The sequence below is a fragment of the Pimephales promelas genome, chromosome 21, assembly GCF_988280905.1.
Source record: "Pimephales promelas chromosome 21, fPimPro1.hap1.1, whole genome shotgun sequence".
Taxonomy (NCBI): domain Eukaryota; kingdom Metazoa; phylum Chordata; class Actinopteri; order Cypriniformes; family Leuciscidae; genus Pimephales; species Pimephales promelas.
Genome location: NC_142789.1, coordinates 29,726,493 through 29,749,296, shown reverse-complemented (window position 1 = coordinate 29,749,296; position 22,804 = coordinate 29,726,493). Strand labels below are relative to the sequence as shown.

Here is a 22,804-nt window from a genome sequence, read left to right as displayed (position 1 = left end):
TAATCATCATTCAAGAAGAAAATTTCAAATGGCATTTAGAGGCTTTTGCATCTGAACTCTTCATATACCTCAACGCTCACACTCTTGAGATTATAGTTTATATAAGTTGTGCTTTTGAAATGATTGATTTGTGAAATCATCACAAAGTTAATGTTAGGCCTACGTTTTGCAAGAATTATTAACTTCCTAGTCACTGTTGAGGAAAATCGACTAAATGTGAGTTCTTTTTAATTCGGTATTCTCTGAACATCATGCAGTACAGTACGTAGACTTTTGTTCATGTCTCTGTCGTCTTCTGCAATCAGGTGTGGCCCATTGGCAAATGAAAGGTTGTAGGTTCAAACAATTCAATCCATGAACTACCACCATTGTGTCCTGGTCTGGTCTGGAGCAACACTTAACTTACCAAGGGGACTGTCCCTGAATTATAAGTGTAACTTTGGATAAAAGAAAGCCTCCGTTAAATGACAAGTCAGTAAACCAGGGACTGTTAGCAAAGTGAGGGAAATGTTTTGTTTAGGTATGAATGGGCTACAGTAGGCTAATATTTACAAGAAAAAGACGCAGCAGCCAAGATTAGCTGCCGTGTTATTATTAAGTCTGCAGCGCCTCCTAGTGACCTTACAACGACATTGCAACCAACATTTTTTTTTTTTTTACCGAAAGTCAACATGATGGCGCACAATAGTCAATAAATGCTTTATTTTAAGAATTTCAGTTGCAAACATGTATTCAACACAGTTCTTTTCTTTATAAATATTCATTTGAATGTAAATTCCCTGCTATCATATCAAAAGTCATGTAGACATAGACATAATGTACAACAAAAACAATCATTAACAATCAACACAACAAATTAATTACTAGCTACTAATTACACAATGTAATTATATTACTAGGCCTAGACCTACTATTTAATCTATCCAAATTGCATTATTACTTTAAGTCCCATATCAACATTTAGCAGTTGAACAAATACAAAATATGAAACTGCTCTTTTAATTCTTTCAAATAAATAATATAAAATTGCATGGATAAATATTGACCTTACCAAAGTATTTAAATAGGCTAATTACATAAAAATATAGGCAATATTACGTTAGATATTACACCCGCTTTTGTTTGTTCTATAGCCAACACAGTATTTAATGCATTTACATCAGAAGTAACTAAGTAAATTACAAAACAATGAAGAGTAATGCCTTAAATTACTTTTTCAAGGGGAAATAATTATTATGTAGATTTATGATTATTAATTATTATTTTCATTTTTTATTCCCAGAGTATCACCCTCTCATACTTCTCTGCATTTCTCTTCACAGCTCTTGTTTCCGACGAGCGTTATGGTTTGTGTGTGTGCGCATGCGCGTTGAGCAGGAAGCCCCGCCCACATCACAGCTCATTGGGGCGATGTGCAATCAACTCATAATGTACAAATTACCAAACATGGAGTGTGATAGCGTAAAGTTTACAAGAGGACATTACACAATTAATACACCATTAAAAGCATGAAGCATCACAGAAGTCATAGGACATACAAGGTATGTGTGCTTAGTTTTCAGAGGGATAGGGTGCGCAAACAGAGAGGATTGTTCTGATTGGCCGTGTTTGTGATTGATTGTGTCGGCGTGGCAAATCAGACATCCATCACTTCAGTTGCTCTGGTCTGTTGATCTGTTGCAGAGAGGAAAAAAGATTCGAATATTGTGATTAAATAATCAATAAAACAACCACAAATACAGCAAGGTTTTCACGACGCGTCATCAATCCGGAAGTCGGCCATTTTGGAGGCGCAGAACATAAACAATGCCACTGAACTGAACGGACTCGCAAATTTGACTGATTATTTCTGCTGAAAAATGGTCGCGTTTTGGTCTATATTAATCGGTCGCATCGGGAAAATACCTTTTGAGGTCTATAGACTGCCAAAAGTTAAAGAGAAGAGTGCAAAAATGATGAAAGAAGGCATTAATTTGTGGTTGAGAGAGGCACAGCATCAGCTCATCAGTCACATGTGTAGCTAAATGAAGCTTTGACCGAAATCCGATCATTCAGACATATGTCCTGGTATTTTATTATGATTTCAAACCACATATGAATGTAGCAGCTTGAAACGGATTTCATGTCCTTTTTGGACTGACGATCTGAGCGTAGCTTATGTCGGGATAAGAAATTGCAGCTAGCGAACCAGCTCGTTCGGACCTCACATATTAACTTTAGTGTGTCAAAATATTGCACTCTCTCCTGCTTGGTAAGTCCTTCTCTATATGATTTCGCACCTACCACGGGGTTTTTCTGTGTTTTTTTTAGTGTAACAATGTGTTCAGTAGTACAAACAGTGCAATCCATGCTGTTGTTTACATCCGAGTGCCTCCATAATGGCCGCTCATCCGGGTTACCGCCCAGAACGTGACGTCGGTGAATGATCTTAAAGGGTTAGTTCACCCAAAAATGAAAATTCTGTCAGTATTTACTCACCTTCATGTTGTTCCAACCCCGTAAGACCTTCGTTCATCTTCGGAACACAAATTAAGATATTTAAGATATTAAGATCGCTCCTGCATACTAGTCCATAGGCTTCTTGAGGGACTGGCTCTTGCTGTCCCCGAAAAGTCATTAAAGACATCGTTAAAATAGTCCAAGTGACTACAGGGGCTCAATCTTAAGTTTATCAAACGACGAGAACACTTTTGTGCGCAAAAAAACCAACAAAAATAACGACTTTATTTCAACTATTCACTTCCTTCTCTATGCGCCTCTAGTCAGTTAACGTAGTGTGATAGCGTAGAGCTACGTCACACGTAGGCTCACTATTGGCCGACGCTGGTCATGTGTGTGTGATGCGTGTGACGTACAATAACAGAAGCTTACGCTATTAAACTAGTAACCTGACTCACGCAGAGGGAGAAATAAACGAATAGTTGAAATAAAGTCGTTATTTTTGTTGTTTTTTTGCGCACAAAAGTGTTCTCGTCGTTTGATAAACTTAAGATTGAGCCCCTGTAGTCACTTGGACTATTTTAACGATGTCTTTAATGACTTTTCGTGGACAGCAAGAGCCAGTCCCTCAAGAAGCCTATGGACTGTATGCAGGAGCGATCTTAATATCTTAAATATCTTAATTTGTGTTCCGAAGATGAACGAAGGTCTTACGGGGTTGGAACAACATGGGGGTGAGTAAATACTGACAGAATTTTCATTTTTGGGTGAACTAACCCTTTAATAGTTTAGTCATTTTGACTACTGATTTTAGGTTTGCTATGCTTCTTCCTTTTCTCATATTTTTTTTTTTAAAAAAATATATAATTTCGTATCCTACCATGCAGATGAATGATTATTGTGCTCTCAATAAGACCCTGGTTCTGAGTCTTCTGTGGCTGAAAAGTTTTGATGCCAATAGCCTCTGTCTATGGATCCTGCAATAATATAGTTAATATTTTCAATTATAATACATCACATCATTTCTAATGTTTGAGAGTCTGTACTTCTGCTGGAGTGCATGCGTATAGCAACAATATGACATCTTACCTCTTGATGAGAAATCAAAGGTGACCTCATCAAAAAATGATAGCTTCCTTGTTCTGTTGAAATTAGATTATTGAGTTATTTGTTTTGATTTTTTTTTTCTTTGAAAGCTTAAGTCACAAGAAAAGTTCGACTGACCTCTTGGCCCTGTAGAGCACCACAACCATCACAACTGAAACAATCATAAGTAGAGCAAAAGCTGCTAAACTGCCGAAGAGAACGGCGTAGAAACCAGCCCCTCTGCTGTACAGCTCACAATGAGCTCCTTCGTACTTCTCAAAGTTAGAACTGTAACACCTGGACAGTTGGCAAAAAGAGGAGGAAAGGATGTCATTAAGAAATGTACGTCATGCGCATGCGTAATATGTCTTCAGTGCGTGCACGAGTACTTGACAACGGCAGACTACAGGACTGTGTTTTTGCTGTTTAAGATACTTATTAATGCGTCTCTAGTGTAGATTTACACCACTAATACGACCAATGGATACGCACTATTTCCATAAAATAAATTCTAACGTTGTCAACTAATGCCTGGCGGCCATGTCCACACTAATACGTATATTTTTCTCTCCGGTTTGGCCTTCCGTCCACACTGAGACGCCGTGGTAAGTCCATGTAAACGTCTCTTCTGGAAAACGCTCTCCGAAGCGGATAAATTTGAAAACGCCGTTTTCGCGTTGTAGTGTGGACTGTGGAAGCCGGAGGTATTTTAAGTTTAGTCATGTGATCCATGTTGTACCAATAGATATTCATGTTTACCGGAATAGTGCCTGTTATGTGCCATTCACTTTTACACTGATGTTAAAATATGTTAATTTGCACACTCTTCATATCGCAGTCCTGCAAAGATTACAGAAAATGTAACTTGACATTTGCTGTCCTGCGGCAATACAGGAGAGCAGTTGCGTTTTAGACCAAACATGGTGACTGAGTGCGACCTGGATGCATCAGTGATGGTGAGATATTTTGCTAAATAAAATTATCCTTTTAGAATAATTGCACGATAACTTCATTATTAATTTTTCCGTCTGTATATTCTTATTTAATAAATACTGAACAAAATATAAAGTTACATAGTGTACCTTTAATTTTTTTTTTTTAGGAAAATATCCTTTGATTAACTGAAGACTGAGCAGTTTGTAATTATTAGAATTTGCATTGAAGCACTTACTTGCACTGTGGTCCTTTTATTTCATTTAGGCATTTACCATTTTGATTGCAGAAGTTGACATTTTTTTTGCATGATCCCACACACACCCATACTCCATTTTCAATCTCCTCCGTTAAATTAGCAAAATTCTCAGGGCAGTTCACATATGGTTTTAGTTCTTCAATATCTACACATGACAAAGATATGCAAATTAAAGATCTTAATAAATTAATACAAAAGAGCCATATTACAGAAACATTAGAAATAATAGTACAACGGTAATCCATGTCTCTGTTAAAGGAAGTCTACCTTTTGTTTCTTATTAAAATATGTTAAATTATGATATGTTTTTAAAATAATAATAATAATAATAATACATTTATTTATAGAGCGCTTTCCATCAAAGTGCTGTACAACAAGATAAAATGCAAACAATACAATAAGAAGTAATACCACTATTCAAATTCAGGACTCATACGCAGCAATGAATAAGTATGTCTTTAGATAAAAAGGTAAAAAAAATGTAAGATAAAAATTAAAAGGTAACTTACCCAATACCGTAGCATTCTCCATGGTAATATTGCTAGATTCGATGGAAACATTACCGAGAGCTGCGCTGAGATTTTTCAGGGAATTTGGGTCTTCAAATATTTGTTCCAGTGTGGGTCCCAGATTTGTATTTAACATCATTATTTGTGAGTTGTTGTTGGGATAGTTATATTCTGCAACACTTTCAGCAATGACACTCCCTCTCCTTGAAAAAGTACATGCCACATATAAGTTTTGCTTTGCAAATGTATTAGTAAATGTATGAAATTCAAGATAAATTAACTTACATTAGCCTAACAATGTGCACATCTTTGAAGTTTTGTGGATTTGCTCTTTTGCAAAGGATTGAAAGCTGTTAAAAAAATCAAAAATAAATTTTTTTTCCATGCATAAATATTCATACAATATATTTTGCAAAAATGCAGATATTAACTAATGTTTTTAGTCAAATCCAATTTGATTTCAGACCTGGGGGCTGTTCCATAAAAGCGCTTAGAAAAGCGGGGATTAAAATCCAAAACCTGACTTGAATGAGCCGACCTAAACATCCGCGCTTAATTTGGTTCCATAACAGTTGAGGATCATATGATCTTACTAACTTGAGTCGGGTTTAAATAGTCTAGATAATTGCGCATACACGCCATTCTTTAAAAGTCCTGAAAAGTCGAGCATGGGTCAATCGATTTACTGTGGGCTACCATGGCAACAAAAGGAAAAGGGCAGCGATGTTCACAGCGTTTGCGTTTGCGAATTTAAAGATGTCATCACCAAAAAAGGCAATACAGTGGCAATAAATAAAGCAGGAAAGCAAGGTTGGCAGGAAATTGCTGATCATCTCAATGCGTAAGTAGCGATGTAAACTATTTAAAATACTTTATCAACCTTTAATGTGTGTCACAATACATTGCAAAGTTTGTGTGTGAATAACAGTAACCTTAATTGCTTTCATGCAGCAGCAACTTGCGTGAAGGAAAAAGACCCTGGCAGCAGGTGAAAATAAAATATAAAAATATAGTTCAGAATGGTAAGTAAATCTAATGGCATGTAGATATGTAATCAATGCCAGCTTGAAGTTACAACTATTCACGTTTTTTTATTTATTTTTATTTTTATTTTTTTATTGCAGCAAAAAGGCTCCTTCTGCAGAGGAGCTGGCTTTGGAAATTAATAAAGGGAGGCCCATCCTTGAGGGATATCATCTAAAATGATATCATGTAGTATAAGGAGTGAGTATATAAAAGGTGTGTGTGACAAAGTGAGTATTAAGAAATGAAAACAATGTGACCAGAGTATTTAATGAAATAACTTAAATCTATGTTTCTACAGAACCCAGAAAACATAAAAGGAGTGTATAAACGCTAAACTGGAAGCAATTGATGTTGACATCCAGTATAAAAAACTGAAGATGAGGAAGATGGAGCTGGAAATTCAACAGCTACAGAAAAATGCAAGTAGAACTACAATTTTTAAAAAAGGAAAAGAAAAAAAAAACATTATCTTTTTGATCATTCACAACATTTATTTGTGTTTCCACCCCTAACAGGCAGATTCACTCTGAATAAAGACACGTTAGATACTTTGACTTCTGTGTGTTTGTTCAACTAAGGAGAAAGTTGAGGGGCCAGTGGAAAATTTTAAAGGCTACACAGTCATGGTTTAGAACATATTAAACAAAATGTGTGGGCTTGGTAATCTACAAATATATGCAATCCCATCTCTTGAGAACCTATATCGTTCATACAGGTAGCTGTCATTAAATGCCAATGGGTCTGACCTGTCTTTGAAAGTTCTCTCTCTTTGAAATGCCCTCCACAAGACTATAGCTCCCTCATCCAACACCTCATCTATCAAAGGACACGCCATGGTTAAGTTTGGAAACTAGTTCAGCTACCTATTTATATACTTGTAATTAATTAATTACCAAACTCATTAAAACTCACCAATTAAATACACATGTTTTGAATATTTCTTAGTGTATTTATACCTTATAATTTCTTACATTTATTAGTAAAGTAAATTTCCTTATTTATTTTAAAAAATTGTATTAATAGTGGTTAAGTAAAATAAAATGACATCGAAATACCTGCAGGTGAGTATAAATGGTATACTCTTTAAGCCTGAACTCAGACTTAGCCTGACAGTTAGCCTGCCCCGGACCAGGTTAATTTGCCAGCATAAGTTGCCGGGGTAACTGAGTTTCAACTTTTTTAAGCTTGATTTATGAATCTACCAAAAATAATAATGACTAATCGAAATAAGCCTGGCTTATACTCTAATCTTGGTTTATGGAACAGCTCTCTGTTCTGAACGTTAGCTCCCTAACGTTCATATATTTTTGATTTGATTTATTTTATAAGTTTGGCTTAAGAATCTGAATACTTATAGGTCCACTGTATCAAAAAAAAAAAAGTATTTAAGTATTTTTTTACAAACTTTGTGAGCTTTAAATTACTTCAGGAAAAGTAAGAAAATGTACCTCTTGTTTTAAAATGGAAATTAGATGTTTTGATTGGGCAGAGTTCAAATTTCCATACACAGGATTATATTCCATTAAAATTCGAAGAGAGATATTTGCCTTCCTTGTGGGTATTCCTTCAACTGCAAATAAATAATAGATTTAGAAAGATTAGAAAGACTTTGATATTTAAACATGAGAGACATAAGTGAGCTGCAAATTGAAACTACTGTGCTAAGAACTTTAAGGACATCAAGTATTTACGTGGGTTGTGTAACATTTTAGCTCTAAAACATTTATGCAGGAAATAACATTCAGATGAGAAAATTATTGGCTACAAGTATCTTAGTGGCTGATTTTCTATTGATTCAAAACACACAGTGCAGTGAAATAATTATTTACAACATATGTGGAAAATAAGAGGAAATAGACAACAGCAAGTGTAACAATTATAAAATAGGAAAGTATGATAAAAACTTACACATAATAGCCGTAGTAGTGTCATTTGCGTAATTGCAATAATCTCCATAAGTGATAGGATTGCATTTACATTCACATTTCCCAGTTGTTACATTGAAAATGCATGGAGATCCATTACACTGACATTGCTCCAGACAGTTTTGAGTTGTTGAAACTGAACTAAAAGTTGTGGATAAAGGAGGTTTTGTTGATGTTTCCATTGTTGAACCACTTTCACCTGTAGATGATTCTATTGTGGTTGTGCTCATAGGGGACATTGCTGTTGTAAATGTTGAGTAAACTGTCGTTGTGGATTCAGTTTCTGTGCTGGAAGTATCTGGAGAGGTTTGTGTCTGCTGGCTTGTTGATTGTTCTACACTAGCTGAAGATATTTCTGTTGTAGATGAAGTCAATTCTGATGTACTCTCTGTTGTAGAAGATGGTGAAGATGGAGAGGTACCTGTTGTGGATATTGTAGTTTCCATTGTTAAACCACTTTCACCTGTAGATGATTCTATTGTGGTTGTGCTCATAGGGGACATTGCTGTTGTAAATGTTGAGTAAACTGTTGTTGTGGATTCAGTTTCTGTGCTAGAAGTATCTGGAGGGGTTTGTGTCAGCTGGCTTGTTGATTGTTCTACACTAGCTGAAGATATTTCTGTTGTAGACGAAGTCAGTTCTGATGTACTTTCTGTTGGAGAAGATGGTGAAGATGGAGAGGTACCTGTTGTGGATATTGTAGTTTCCAGTGTTGAACCACTTTCACCTGTAGATGATTCTAAAGTGGTTGTGCTTATAGGGGACATTGTTGTTGTAAATGTTGAGTAAACTGTCGTTGTAGATTCAGTTTCTGTGCTAGAAGTATCTGTAGAGGTTTGTGTCAGCTGGCTTGTTGATTGTTCTACACTAGCTGAAGATATTTCTGTTGTAGACGAAGTCAGTTCTGATGTACTTTCTGTTGGAGAAGATGGTGAAGATGGAGAGGTACCTGTTGTGGATATTGTAGTTTCCAGTGTTGAACCACTTTCACCTGTAGATGATTCTAAAGTGGTTGTGCTTATAGGGGACATTGTTGTTGTAAATGTTGAGTAAACTGTTGTTGTAGATTCAGTTTCTGTGCTAGAAGTATCTGGAGAGGTTTGTGTCAGCTGGCTTGTTGATTGTTCTACACTAGGTGAAGATATTTCGGTTGTAGATGAAGTCAGTTCTGATGTACTCTCTGTTGTAGAAGATGGTGAAGATGGAGAGGTACCTGTTGTGGATATTGTAGTTTCCAGTGTTGAACCACTTTCACCTGTAGATGATTCTATTGTGGTTGTGCTCATAGGGGATATTGCTGTTGTAAATGTTGAGTAAGCTGTCGTTGTAGATTCAGTTTCTGTGCTAGAAGTATCTGGAGAGGTTTGTGTCAGCTGGCTTGTTGATTGTTCTACACTAGGTGAAGATATTTCTGTTGTAGATGAAGTCAATTCTGATGTACTTTCTGATGTAGAAGATGGTGAAGATGGAGAGGTACCTGTTGTGGATATTGTAGTTTCCAGTGTTGAACCACTTTCACCTGTAGATGATTCTAAAGTGGTTGTGCTCATAGGGGACATTGCTGTTGTAAATGTTGAGTAAGCTGTCGTTGTAGATTCAGTTTCTGTGCTGGAAGTATCTGGAGGGGTTTGTGTCTGCTGGCTTGTTGATTGTTCTACACTAGGTGAAGATATTTCTGTTGTAGATGAAGTCAATTCTGATGTACTCTCTGTTGTAGAAGATGGTGAAGATGGAGAGGTACCTATTGTGGATATTGTAGTTTCCAGTGTTGAACCACTTTCACCTGTAGATGATTCTAAAGTGGTTGTGCTTATAGGGGACATTGTTGTTGTAAATGTTGAGTAAACTGTTGTTGTAGATTCAGTTTCTGTGCTAGAAGTATCTGGAGAGGTTTGTGTCGGCTGGCTTGTTGATTGTTCTACACTAGGTGAAGATATTTCTGTTGTAGATGAAGTCAATTCTGATGTACTTTCTGATGTAGAAGATGGAGAGGTACCTGTTGTGGATATTGTAGTTTCCATTGTTGAACCACTTTCACCTGTAGATGATTCTAAAGTGGTTGTGCTCATAGGGGACATTGCTGTTGTAAATGTTGAGTAAGCTGTCGTTGTAGATTCAGTTTCTGTGCTAGAAGTATCTGGAGAGGTTTGTGTCGGCTGGCTTGTTGATTGTTCTACACTAGCTGAAGATATTTCTGTTGTAGATGAAGTCAGTTCTGATGTACTTTCTGATGTAGAAAATGGAGAGGTACCTGTTGTGGATATTGTAGTTTCCATTGTTGAACCACTTTCACCTGTAGATGATTCTAAAGTGGTTGTGCTCATAGGGGACATTGCTGTTGTAAATGTTGAGTATACTGTCGTTGTAGATTCAGTTTCTGTGCTAGAAGTATCCGGAGAGGTTTGTGTCTGCTGGCTTGTTGATTGTTCTACACTAGGTGAAGATATTTCTGTTGTAGATGAAGTCAATTCGGAACTACTTTCTGATGTAGAAGATGGAGAGGTACCTGTTGTGGATATTGTAGTTTCCAGTGTTGAACCACTTTCACCTGTAGATGATTCTAAAGTGGTTGTGCTCATAGGGGATATTGCTGTTGTAAATGTTGAGTAAGCTGTCGTTGTAGATTCAGTTTCTGTGCTAGAAGTATCTGGAGAGGTTTGTGTCGGCTGGCTTGTTGATTGTTCTACTGTAGCTGAAGATATTTCGGTTGTAGATGAAGTCAGTTCTGATGTACTTTCTGTTGTAGAAGATGGTGAAGATGGAGAGGTACCTGTTGTGGATATTGTAGTTTCCATTGTTGAACCACTTTCACCTGTAGATGATTCTATTGTGGTTGTGCTCATAGGGGACATTGCTGTTGTAAATGTTGAGTAAACTGTCGTTGTAGATTCAGTTTCTGTGCTAGAAGTATCTGGAGAGGTTTGTGTCGGCTGGCTTGTTGATTGTTCTACTGTAGCTGAAGATATTTTGGTTGTAGATGAAGTCAGTTCTGATGTACTTTCTGTTGTAGAAGATGGTGAAGATGGAGAGGTACCTGTTGTGGATATTGTAGTTTCCATTGTTGAACCACTTTCACCTGTAGATGATTCTATTGTGGTTGTGCTCATAGGGGACATTGCTGTTGTAAATGTTGAGTAAGCTGTCGTTGTAGATTCAGTTTCTGTGCTAGAAGTATCTGGAGAGGTTTGTGTCAGCTGGCTTGTTGATTGTTCTACACTAGGTGAAGATATTTCTGTTGTAGATGAAGTCAATTCTGATGTACTTTCTGATGTAGAAGATGGTGAAGATGGAGAGGTACCTGTTGTGGATATTGTAGTTTCCAGTGTTGAACCACTTTCACCTGTAGATGATTCTAAAGTGGTTGTGCTCATAGGGGACATTGCTGTTGTAAATGTTGAGTAAGCTGTCGTTGTAGATTCAGTTTCTGTGCTGGAAGTATCTGGAGGGGTTTGTGTCTGCTGGCTTGTTGATTGTTCTACACTAGGTGAAGATATTTCTGTTGTAGATGAAGTCAATTCTGATGTACTCTCTGTTGTAGAAGATGGTGAAGATGGAGAGGTACCTATTGTGGATATTGTAGTTTCCAGTGTTGAACCACTTTCACCTGTAGATGATTCTAAAGTGGTTGTGCTTATAGGGGACATTGTTGTTGTAAATGTTGAGTAAGCTGTCGTTGTGGATTCAGTTTCTGTGCTAGAAGTATCTGGAGAGGTTTGTGTCGGCTGGCTTGTTGATTGTTCTACACTAGGTGAAGATATTTCTGTTGTAGATGAAGTCAATTCTGATGTACTTTCTGATGTAGAAGATGGAGAGGTACCTGTTGTGGATATTGTAGTTTCCATTGTTGAACCACTTTCACCTGTAGATGATTCTAAAGTGGTTGTGCTCATAGGGGACATTGCTGTTGTAAATGTTGAGTAAGCTGTCGTTGTAGATTCAGTTTCTGTGCTAGAAGTATCTGGAGAGGTTTGTGTCGGCTGGCTTGTTGATTGTTCTACACTAGCTGAAGATATTTCTGTTGTAGATGAAGTCAGTTCTGATGTACTTTCTGATGTAGAAAATGGAGAGGTACCTGTTGTGGATATTGTAGTTTCCATTGTTGAACCACTTTCACCTGTAGATGATTCTAAAGTGGTTGTGCTCATAGGGGACATTGCTGTTGTAAATGTTGAGTATACTGTCGTTGTAGATTCAGTTTCTGTGCTAGAAGTATCCGGAGAGGTTTGTGTCTGCTGGCTTGTTGATTGTTCTACACTAGGTGAAGATATTTCTGTTGTAGATGAAGTCAATTCGGAACTACTTTCTGATGTAGAAGATGGAGAGGTACCTGTTGTGGATATTGTAGTTTCCAGTGTTGAACCACTTTCACCTGTAGATGATTCTAAAGTGGTTGTGCTCATAGGGGATATTGCTGTTGTAAATGTTGAGTAAACTGTCGTTGTAGATTCAGTTTCTGTGCTAGAAGTATCTGGAGAGGTTTGTGTCGGCTGGCTTGTTGATTGTTCTACTGTAGCTGAAGATATTTCGGTTGTAGATGAAGTCAGTTCTGATGTACTTTCTGTTGTAGAAGATGGTGAAGATGGAGAGGTACCTGTTGTGGATATTGTAGTTTCCATTGTTGAACCACTTTCACCTGTAGATGATTCTATTGTGGTTGTGCTCATAGGGGACATTGCTGTTGTAAATGTTGAGTAAACTGTCGTTGTAGATTCAGTTTCTGTGCTAGAAGTATCTGGAGAGGTTTGTGTCGGCTGGCTTGTTGATTGTTCTACTGTAGCTGAAGATATTTCGGTTGTAGATGAAGTCAGTTCTGATGTACTTTCTGTTGTAGAAGATGGTGAAGATGGAGAGGTACCTGTTGTGGATATTGTAGTTTCCATTGTTGAACCACTTTCACCTGTAGATGATTCTATTGTGGTTGTGCTCATAGGGGACATTGCTGTTGTAAATGTTGAGTAAGCTGTCGTTGTAGATTCAGTTTCTGTGCTAGAAGTATCTGGAGAGGTTTGTGTCGGCTGGCTTGTTGATTGTTCTACTGTAGCTGAAGATATTTCTGTTGTAGATGAAGTCAATTCTGATGTACTTTCTGATGTAGAAGATGGAGAGGTACCTGTTATGGATATTGTAGTTTCCATTGTTGAACCACTTTCACCTGTAGATGATTCTAAAGTGGTTGTGCTCATAGGGGACATTGCTGTTGTAAATGTTAAAAATACTGTCGTTGTAGATTCAGTTTCTGTGCTGGAAGTATCTGGAGAGGTTTGTGTCGGCTGGCTTGTTGATTGTTCTACTGTAGCTGAAGATATTTCGGTTGTAGATGAAGTCAATTCTGATGTACTTTCTGATGTAGAAGATGGAGAGGTACCTGTTGTGGATATTGTAGTTTCCAGTGTTGAACCACTTTCACCTGTAGATGATTCTGAAGTGGTTGTGCTCATAGGGGACGTTGTTGTTGTAAATGTTGAGTAAACTGTCGTTGTAGATTCAGTTTCTGTGCTAGAACTAGCTGGAGAGGTTTGTGTCAGCTGGCTTGTTGATTGTTCTACACTAGGTGAAGATATTTCTGTTGTAGATGAAGTCAATTCTGAGGTACTTTCTGATGTAGAAGACGGTGAAGATGGAGAGGTACCTGTTGTGGATATTATAGTTTCCAGTGTTGAACCACTTTCACCTGTAGATGATTCTGAAGTGGTTGTGCTCATAGGGGATATTGCTGTTGTAAATGTTGAGTAAACTGTCGTTGTAGATTCAGTTTCTGTGCTGGAAGTATCTGGAGAGGTTTGTGTCTGCTGGCTTGTTGATTGTTCTACACTAGCTGAAGATATTTCTGTTGAAGATGAAGTCAATTCTGATGTACTTTCTGTTGTAGAAGACGGTGAAGATGAAGAGGTACCTGTTGTGGATATTGTAGTTTCCATTGTTGAACCACTTTCACCTGTAGATGATTCTAAAGTGGTTGTGCTCATAGGGGACATTGCTGTTGTAAATGTTGAGTAAACTGTCGTTGTAGATTCAGTTTCTGTGCTAGAAGTATCTGGAGAGGTTTGTGTCGGCTGGCTTGTTGATTGTTCTACACTAGGTGAAGATATTTCTGTTGTAGATGAAGTCAATTCTGATGTACTCTCTGATGTAGAAGACGGTGAAGATGGAGAGGTACCTGTTGTGGATATTGTAGTTTCCAGTGTTGAACCACTTTCACCTGTAGATGATTCTAAAGTGGTTGTGCTCATAGGGGACATTGCTGTTGTAAATGTTGAGTAAACTGTTGTTGTGGATTCAGTTTCTGTGCTAGAAGTATCTGGAGAGGTTTGTGTCTGCTGGCTTGTTGTTTGTTCTACTGTAGCTGAAGATATTTCTGTTGAAGATGAAGTCAGTTCTGATGTACTTTCTGTTGTAGAAGATGGTGAAGATGGAGAGGTACCTGTTGTGAATATTGTAGTTTCCATTGTTGAACCACTTTCACCTGTAGATGATTCTATTGTGGTTGTGCTCATAGGGGACATTGCTGTTGTAAATGTTGAGTAAGCTGTCGTTGTGGATTCAGTTTCTGTGCTAGAAGTATCTGGAGAGGTTTGTGTCGGCTGGCTTGTTGATTGTTCTACACTAGCTGAAGATATTTCTGTTGTAGATGAAGTCAGTTCTGATGTACTTTCTGTTGCAGAAGATGGTGAAGATGGAGAGGTACCTGTTGTGGATATTGTAGTTTCCATTGTTGAACCACTTTCACCTGTAGATGATTCTATTGTGGTTGTGCTTATAGGGGACATTGTTGTTGTAAATGTTGAGTAAGCTGTCGTTGTGGATTCAGTTTCTGTGCTAGAAGTATCTGGAGAGGTTTGTGTCGGCTGGCTTGTTGATTGTTCTACACTAGCTGAAGATATTTCTGTTGTAGATGAAGTCAGTTCTGATGTACTTTCTGATGTAGAAGATGGAGAGGTACCTGTTGTGGATATTGTAGTTTCCATTGTTGAACCACTTTCACCTGTAGATGATTCTAAAGTGGTTGTGCTCATAGGGGACATTGCTGTTGTAAATGTTGAGTAAACTGTCGTTGTAGATTCAGTTTCTGTGCTAGAAGTATCTGGAGAGGTTTGTGTCGGCTGGCTTGTTGATTGTTCTACACTAGCTGAAGATATTTCTGTTGTAGATGAAGTCAGTTCTGATGTACTTTCTGTTGCAGAAGATGGTGAAGATGGAGAGGTACCTGTTGTGGATATTGTAGTTTCCATTGTTGAACCACTTTCACCTGTAGATGATTCTATTGTGGTTGTGCTTATAGGGGACATTGTTGTTGTAAATGTTGAGTAAGCTGTCGTTGTAGATTCAGTTTCTGTGCTAGAAGTATCTGGAGAGGTTTGTGTCGGCTGGCTTGTTGATTGTTCTACACTAGCTGAAGATATTTCTGTTGTAGATGAAGTCAGTTCTGATGTACTTTCTGATGTAGAAGATGGAGAGGTACCTGTTGTGGATATTGTAGTTTCCATTGTTGAACCACTTTCACCTGTAGATGATTCTAAAGTGGTTGTGCTCATAGGGGACATTGCTGTTGTAAATGTTGAGTAAACTGTCGTTGTAGATTCAGTTTCTGTGCTAGAAGTATCTGGAGAGGTTTGTGTCGGCTGGCTTGTTGATTGTTCTACACTAGCTGAAGATATTTCTGTTGTAGATGAAGTCAGTTCTGATGTACTTTCTGTTGCAGAAGATGGTGAAGATGGAGAGGTACCTGTTGTGGATATTGTAGTTTCCAGTGTTGAACCACTTTCACCTGTAGATGATTCTATTGTGGTTGTGCTTATAGGGGACATTGTTGTTGTAAATGTCGAGTAAGCTGTCGTTGTAGATTCAGTTTCTGTGCTAGAAGTATCTGGAGAGGTTTGTGTCGGCTGGCTTGTTGATTGTTCTACACTAGCTGAAGATATTTCTGTTGTAGATGAAGTCAGTTCTGATGTACTTTCTGATGTAGAAGATGGAGAGGTACCTGTTGTGGATATTGTAGTTTCCATTGTTGAACCACTTTCACCTGTAGATGATTCTAAAGTGGTTGTGCTCATAGGGGACATTGCTGTTGTAAATGTTGAGTAAACTGTCGTTGTAGATTCAGTTTCTGTGCTAGAAGTATCTGGAGAGGTTTGTGTCGGCTGGCTTGTTGATTGTTCTACACTAGCTGAAGATATTTCTGTTGTAGATGAAGTCAGTTCTGATGTACTTTCTGTTGCAGAAGATGGTGAAGATGGAGAGGTACCTGTTGTGGATATTGTAGTTTCCATTGTTGAACCACTTTCACCTGTAGATGATTCTATTGTGGTTGTGCTTATAGGGGACATTGTTGTTGTAAATGTTGAGTAAGCTGTCGTTGTAGATTCAGTTTCTGTGCTAGAAGTATCTGGAGAGGTTTGTGTCGGCTGGCTTGTTGATTGTTCTACACTAGCTGAAGATATTTCTGTTGTAGATGAAGTCAGTTCTGATGTACTTTCTGATGTAGAAGATGGAGAGGTACCTGTTGTGGATATTGTAGTTTCCATTGTTGAACCACTTTCACCTGTAGATGATTCTAAAGTGGTTGTGCTCATAGGGGACATTGCTGTTGTAAATGTTGAGTAAACTGTCGTTGTGGATTCAGTTTCTGTGCTGGAAGTATCCGGAGAGGTTTGTGTCTGCTGGCTTGTTGATTGTTCTACACTAGGTGAAGATATTTCTGTTGAAGATGAAGTCAATTCGGATGTACTTTCTGTTGTAGAAGATGGTAAAGATGGAGAGGTACCTGTTGTGGATATTGTAGTTTCCAGTGTTGAACCACTTTCACCTGTAGATGATTCTAAAGTGGTTGTGCTCATAGGGGACATTGCTGTTGTAAATGTTGAGTAAGCTGTCGTTGTAGATTCAGTTTCTGTGCTAGAAGTATCTGGAAAGGTTTGTGTCTGCTGGCTTGTTGATTGTTCTACACTAGGTGAAGATATTTCTGTTGAAGATGAAGTCAATTCGGATGTACTTTCTGTTGTAGAAGATGGTGAAGATGGAGAGGTACCTGTTGTGGATATTGTAGTTTCCAGTGTTGAACCACTTTCACCTGTAGATGATTCTAAAGTGGTTGTGCTCATAGGGGACATTGCTGTTGTAAATGTTGAGTAAGCTGTCGTTGTAGATTCAGTTTCTGTGCTAGAAGTATCTGGAGAGGTTTGTGTCAGCTGGCTTGTTGATTGTTCTACACTAGGTGAAGATATTTCTGTTGTAGATGAAGTCAATTCTGATGTACTTTCTGATGTAGAAGATGGAGAGGTACCTGTTGTGGATATTGTAGTTTCCATTGTTGAACCACTTTCACCTGTAGATGATTCTAAAGTGGTTGTGCTCATAGGGGACATTGCTGTTGTAAATGTTGAGTAAACTGTCGTTGTAGATTCAGTTTCTGTGCTAGAAGTATCTGGAGAGGTTTGTGTCTGCTGGCTTGTTGATTGTTCTACACTAGGTGAAGATATTTCTGTTGAAGATGAAGTCAATTCGGATGTACTTTCTGTTGTATAAGATGGTGAAGATGGAGAGGTACCTGTTGTGGATATTGTAGTTTCCAGTGTTGAACCACTTTCACCTGTAGATGATTCTAAAGTGGTTGTGCTCATAGGGGACATTGCTGTTGTAAATGTTGAGTAAGCTGTCGTTGTAGATTCAGTTTCTGTGCTAGAAGTATCTGGAGAGGTTTGTGTCAGCTGGCTTGTTGATTGTTCTACACTAGGTGAAGATATTTCTGTTGTAGATGAAGTCAATTCTGATGTACTTTCTGATGTAGAAGATGGAGAGGTACCTGTTGTGGATATTGTAGTTTCCATTGTTGAACCACTTTCACCTGTAGATGATTCTAAAGTGGTTGTGCTCATAGGGGACATTGCTGTTGTAAATGTTGAGTAAGCTGTCGTTGTAGATTCAGTTTCTGTGCTAGAAGTATCTGGAGAGGTTTGTGTCAGCTGGCTTGTTGATTGTTCTACACTAGGTGAAGATATTTCTGTTGAAGATGAAGTCAATTCGGATGTACTTTCTGTTGTAGAAGATGGTAAAGATGGAGAGGTACCTGTTGTGGATATTGTAGTTTCCAGTGTTGAACCACTTTCACCTGTAGATGATTCTAAAGTGGTTGTGCTCATAGGGGACATTGCTGTTGTAAATGTTGAGTAAGCTGTCGTTGTAGATTCAGTTTCTGTGCTAGAAGTATCCGGAGAGGTTTGTGTCTGCTGGCTTGTTGATTGTTCTACACTAGGTGAAGATATTTCTGTTGAAGATGAAGTCAATTCGGATGTACTTTCTGTTGTAGAAGATGGTAAAGATGGAGAGGTACCTGTTGTGGATATTGTAGTTTCCAGTGTTGAACCACTTTCACCTGTAGATGATTCTAAAGTGGTTGTGCTCATAGGGGACATTGCTGTTGTAAATGTTGAGTAAGCTGTCGTTGTAGATTCAGTTTCTGTGCTAGAAGTATCTGGAGAGGTTTGTGTCGGCTGGCTTGTTGATTGTTCTACACTAGGTGAAGATATTTCTGTTGTAGATGAAGTCAATTCTGATGTACTTTCTGATGTAGAAGACGGTGAAGATGGAGAGGTACCTGTTGTGGATATTGTAGTTTCCAGTGTTGAACCACTTTCACCTGTAGATGATTCTAAAGTGGTTGTGCTCATAGGGGACATTGCTGTTGTAAATGTTGAGTAAACTGTCGTTGTAGATTCAGTTTCTGTGCTAGAAGTATCTGGAGAGGTTTGTGTCTGCTGGCTTGTTGTTTGTTCTACTGTAGCTGAAGATATTTCTGTTGAAGATGAAGTCAGTTCTGATGTACTTTCTGTTGTAGAAGATGGTGAAGATGGAGAGGTACCTGTTGTGAATATTGTAGTTTCCATTGTTGAACCACTTTCACCTGTAGATGATTCTATTGTGGTTGTGCTCATAGGGGACATTGCTGTTGTAAATGTTGAGTAAGCTGTCGTTGTGGATTCAGTTTCTGTGCTAGAAGTATCTGGAGAGGTTTGTGTCGGCTGGCTTGTTGATTGTTCTACACTAGCTGAAGATATTTCTGTTGTAGATGAAGTCAGTTCTGATGTACTTTCTGTTGCAGAAGATGGTGAAGATGGAGAGGTACCTGTTGTGGATATTGTAGTTTCCATTGTTGAACCACTTTCACCTGTAGATGATTCTATTGTGGTTGTGCTTATAGGGGACATTGTTGTTGTAAATGTTGAGTAAGCTGTCGTTGTAGATTCAGTTTCTGTGCTAGAAGTATCTGGAGAGGTTTGTGTCGGCTGGCTTGTTGATTGTTCTACACTAGCTGAAGATATTTCTGTTGTAGATGAAGTCAGTTCTGATGTACTTTCTGATGTAGAAGATGGAGAGGTACCTGTTGTGGATATTGTAGTTTCCATTGTTGAACCACTTTCACCTGTAGATGATTCTAAAGTGGTTGTGCTCATAGGGGACATTGCTGTTGTAAATGTTGAGTAAACTGTCGTTGTAGATTCAGTTTCTGTGCTAGAAGTATCTGGAGAGGTTTGTGTCGGCTGGCTTGTTGATTGTTCTACACTAGCTGAAGATATTTCTGTTGTAGATGAAGTCAGTTCTGATGTACTTTCTGATGTAGAAGATGGAGAGGTACCTGTTGTGGATATTGTAGTTTCCATTGTTGAACCACTTTCACCTGTAGATGATTCTAAAGTGGTTGTGCTCATAGGGGACATTGCTGTTGTAAATGTTGAGTAAACTGTCGTTGTGGATTCAGTTTCTGTGCTGGAAGTATCCGGAGAGGTTTGTGTCTGCTGGCTTGTTGATTTTTCTACACTAGGTGAAGATATTTCTGTTGAAGATGAAGTCAATTCGGATGTACTTTCTGTTGTAGAAGATGGTAAAGATGGAGAGGTACCTGTTGTGGATATTGTAGTTTCCAGTGTTGAACCACTTTCACCTGTAGATGATTCTAAAGTGGTTGTGCTCATAGGGGACATTGCTGTTGTAAATGTTGAGTAAGCTGTCGTTGTAGATTCAGTTTCTGTGCTAGAAGTATCTGGAGAGGTTTGTGTCTGCTGGCTTGTTGATTGTTCTACACTAGGTGAAGATATTTCTGTTGAAGATGAAGTCAATTCGGATGTACTTTCTGTTGTAGAAGATGGTGAAGATGGAGAGGTACCTGTTGTGGATATTGTAGTTTCCAGTGTTGAACCACTTTCACCTGTAGATGATTCTAAAGTGGTTGTGCTCATAGGGGACATTGCTGTTGTAAATGTTGAGTAAGCTGTCGTTGTAGATTCAGTTTCTGTGCTAGAAGTATCTGGAGAGGTTTGTGTCAGCTGGCTTGTTGATTGTTCTACACTAGGTGAAGATATTTCTGTTGTAGATGAAGTCAATTCTGATGTACTTTCTGATGTAGAAGATGGAGAGGTACCTGTTGTGGATATTGTAGTTTCCATTGTTGAACCACTTTCACCTGTAGATGATTCTAAAGTGGTTGTGCTCATAGGGGACATTGCTGTTGTAAATGTTGAGTAAACTGTCGTTGTAGATTCAGTTTCTGTGCTAGAAGTATCTGGAGAGGTTTGTGTCTGCTGGCTTGTTGATTGTTCTACACTAGGTGAAGATATTTCTGTTGAAGATGAAGTCAATTCGGATGTACTTTCTGTTGTAGAAGATGGTGAAGATGGAGAGGTACCTGTTGTGGATATTGTAGTTTCCAGTGTTGAACCACTTTCACCTGTAGATGATTCTAAAGTGGTTGTGCTCATAGGGGACATTGCTGTTGTAAATGTTGAGTAAGCTGTCGTTGTAGATTCAGTTTCTGTGCTAGAAGTATCTGGAGAGGTTTGTGTCAGCTGGCTTGTTGATTGTTCTACACTAGGTGAAGATATTTCTGTTGTAGATGAAGTCAATTCTGATGTACTTTCTGATGTAGAAGATGGAGAGGTACCTGTTGTGGATATTGTAGTTTCCATTGTTGAACCACTTTCACCTGTAGATGATTCTAAAGTGGTTGTGCTCATAGGGGACATTGCTGTTGTAAATGTTGAGTAAGCTGTCGTTGTAGATTCAGTTTCTGTGCTAGAAGTATCTGGAGAGGTTTGTGTCAGCTGGCTTGTTGATTGTTCTACACTAGGTGAAGATATTTCTGTTGAAGATGAAGTCAATTCGGATGTACTTTCTGTTGTAGAAGATGGTAAAGATGGAGAGGTACCTGTTGTGGATATTGTAGTTTCCAGTGTTGAACCACTTTCACCTGTAGATGATTCTAAAGTGGTTGTGCTCATAGGGGACATTGCTGTTGTAAATGTTGAGTAAGCTGTCGTTGTAGATTCAGTTTCTGTGCTAGAAGTATCCGGAGAGGTTTGTGTCTGCTGGCTTGTTGATTGTTCTACACTAGGTGAAGATATTTCTGTTGAAGATGAAGTCAATTCGGATGTACTTTCTGTTGTAGAAGATGGTAAAGATGGAGAGGTACCTGTTGTGGATATTGTAGTTTCCAGTGTTGAACCACTTTCACCTGTAGATGATTCTAAAGTGGTTGTGCTCATAGGGGACATTGCTGTTGTAAATGTTGAGTAAGCTGTCGTTGTAGATTCAGTTTCTGTGCTAGAAGTATCTGGAGAGGTTTGTGTCTGCTGGCTTGTTGATTGTTCTACACTAGGTGAAGATATTTCTGTTGAAGATGAAGTCAATTCGGATGTACTTTCTGTTGTAGAAGATGGTAAAGATGGAGAGGTACCTGTTGTGGATATTGTAGTTTCCAGTGTTGAACCACTTTCACCTGTAGATGATTCTAAAGTGGTTGTGCTCATAGGGGACATTGCTGTTGTAAATGTTGAGTAAGCTGTCGTTGTAGATTCAGTTTCTGTGCTAGAAGTATCTGGAGAGGTTTGTGTCTGCTGGCTTGTTGATTGTTCTACACTAGGTGAAGATATTTCTGTTGAAGATGAAGTCAATTCGGATGTACTTTCTGTTGTAGAAGATGGTGAAGATTGAGAGGTACCTGTTGTGGATATTGTAGTTTCCAGTGTTGAATCACTTTCACCTGTAGATGATTCTAAAGTGGTTGTGCTCATAGGGGACATTGCTGTTGTAAATGTTGAGTAAACTGTCGTTGTAGATTCAGTTTCTGTGCTAGAAGTATCTGGAGAGGTTTGTGTCTGCTGGCTTGTTGTTTGTTCTACTGTAGCTGAAGATATTTCTGTTGAAGATGAAGTCAATTCCGATGTACTTTCTGTCGTAGAAGATGGAGAGGTACCTGTTGTGGATATTGTAGTTTCCAGTGTTGAACCACTTTCACCTGTAGATGATTCTAAAGTGGTTGTGCTCATAGGGGACATTGCTGTTGTAAATGTTGAGTAAACTGTCGTTGTAGATTCAGTTTCTGTGCTAGAAGTATCTGGAGAGGTTTGTGTCGGCTGGCTTGTTGTTTGTTCTACTGTAGCTGAAGATATTTCTGTTGAAGATGAAGTCAATTCCGATGTACTTTCTGTCGTAGAAGATGGAGAGGTACCTGTTGTGGATATTGTAGTTTCCAGTGTTGAACCACTTTCACCTGTAGATGATTCTAAAGTGGTTGTGCTTATAGGGGACATTGCTGTTGTAAATGTTGAGTAAACTGTCGTTGTAGATTCAGTTTCTGT

At 38.4% G+C, this 22,804-nt stretch overlaps 4 protein-coding genes across 4 annotated transcripts; 1 reads left to right on the top strand and 3 right to left on the bottom strand.

Moving 5' to 3' along the window:
* Positions 1 to 704: 704 nt before the first annotated feature.
* On the bottom strand, positions 705 to 14,143 carry LOC120480335 (uncharacterized). The gene is made up of 13 exons (XM_089125011.1): positions 13,075 to 14,143; positions 10,259 to 13,032; positions 9,354 to 10,078; positions 8,501 to 9,206; positions 8,161 to 8,398; positions 7,701 to 7,822; positions 5,512 to 5,576; positions 5,227 to 5,429; positions 4,697 to 4,862; positions 3,646 to 3,822; positions 3,529 to 3,581; positions 3,320 to 3,416; positions 705 to 1,674 (listed from the first exon to the last, which is right to left on the bottom strand). Exons 1-12 carry the CDS (start codon positions 14,141 to 14,143, stop codon positions 3,346 to 3,348), a joined length of 6,369 nt encoding a protein of 2,122 aa, XP_088981137.1. The 3' UTR covers positions 705 to 1,674; positions 3,320 to 3,345.
* LOC148970497 (uncharacterized) lies at positions 5,720 to 6,764 on the top strand. Its single transcript, XM_089125193.1, is given in 6 exon segments — positions 5,720 to 6,067; positions 6,178 to 6,252; positions 6,351 to 6,415; positions 6,418 to 6,479; positions 6,551 to 6,582; positions 6,584 to 6,764. Coding segments are annotated over 6 exon segments (588 nt in total). The 5' UTR covers positions 5,720 to 5,894.
* Positions 14,140 to 22,756, bottom strand: LOC148970495 (uncharacterized). Its single transcript, XM_089125010.1, has 5 exons — positions 21,337 to 22,756; positions 18,290 to 19,527; positions 16,648 to 17,260; positions 14,252 to 14,682; positions 14,140 to 14,154 (listed from the first exon to the last, which is right to left on the bottom strand). The coding sequence occupies exons 1-5, from the start codon at positions 22,754 to 22,756 to the stop codon at positions 14,140 to 14,142; spliced, it is 3,717 nt and encodes a 1,238-aa protein (XP_088981136.1).
* Positions 14,901 to 16,501, bottom strand: LOC148970496 (uncharacterized; the record flags this gene model as incomplete). The annotated part of the gene is made up of 5 exons (XM_089125347.1): positions 14,901 to 14,930; positions 15,299 to 15,600; positions 15,820 to 15,855; positions 16,084 to 16,155; positions 16,189 to 16,501. Coding segments are annotated over 5 exons (753 nt in total), but the record flags the coding sequence as incomplete, so codon positions are not given.
* Positions 22,757 to 22,804: the final 48 nt, after the last annotated feature.

Bases quoted from the DNA above. Each gene is read 5' to 3' on its own strand.
- LOC120480335 (XM_089125011.1), bottom strand. From the start codon at position 14,143: ATGAGCACAACCACTTTAGAATCATCTACAGGTGAAAGTGGTTCAACA. The intron at 7,823-8,160 runs GTAAGTTTTTAT...ATTTATTTGCAG, and splicing joins CACTACTACGGCTATTATGT to TTGAAGGAATACCCACAAGG. The intron at 4,863-5,226 runs GTAAGTTACCTT...TGTCATGTGTAG, and splicing joins GGAGAATGCTACGGTATTGG to ATATTGAAGAACTAAAACCA.
- LOC148970495 (XM_089125010.1), bottom strand. From the start codon at position 22,756: ATGTCCCCTATAAGCACAACCACTTTAGAATCATCTACAGGTGAAAGT. The intron at 17,261-18,289 runs TCTACAGGTGAA...AGCACAACCACT, and splicing joins GCACAACCACTTTAGAATCA to TTAGAATCATCTACAGGTGA. The intron at 14,683-16,647 runs GTACATCAGAAC...CATTTACAACAG, and splicing joins TCCATCTTCTACATCAGAAA to CAATGTCCCCTATGAGCACA.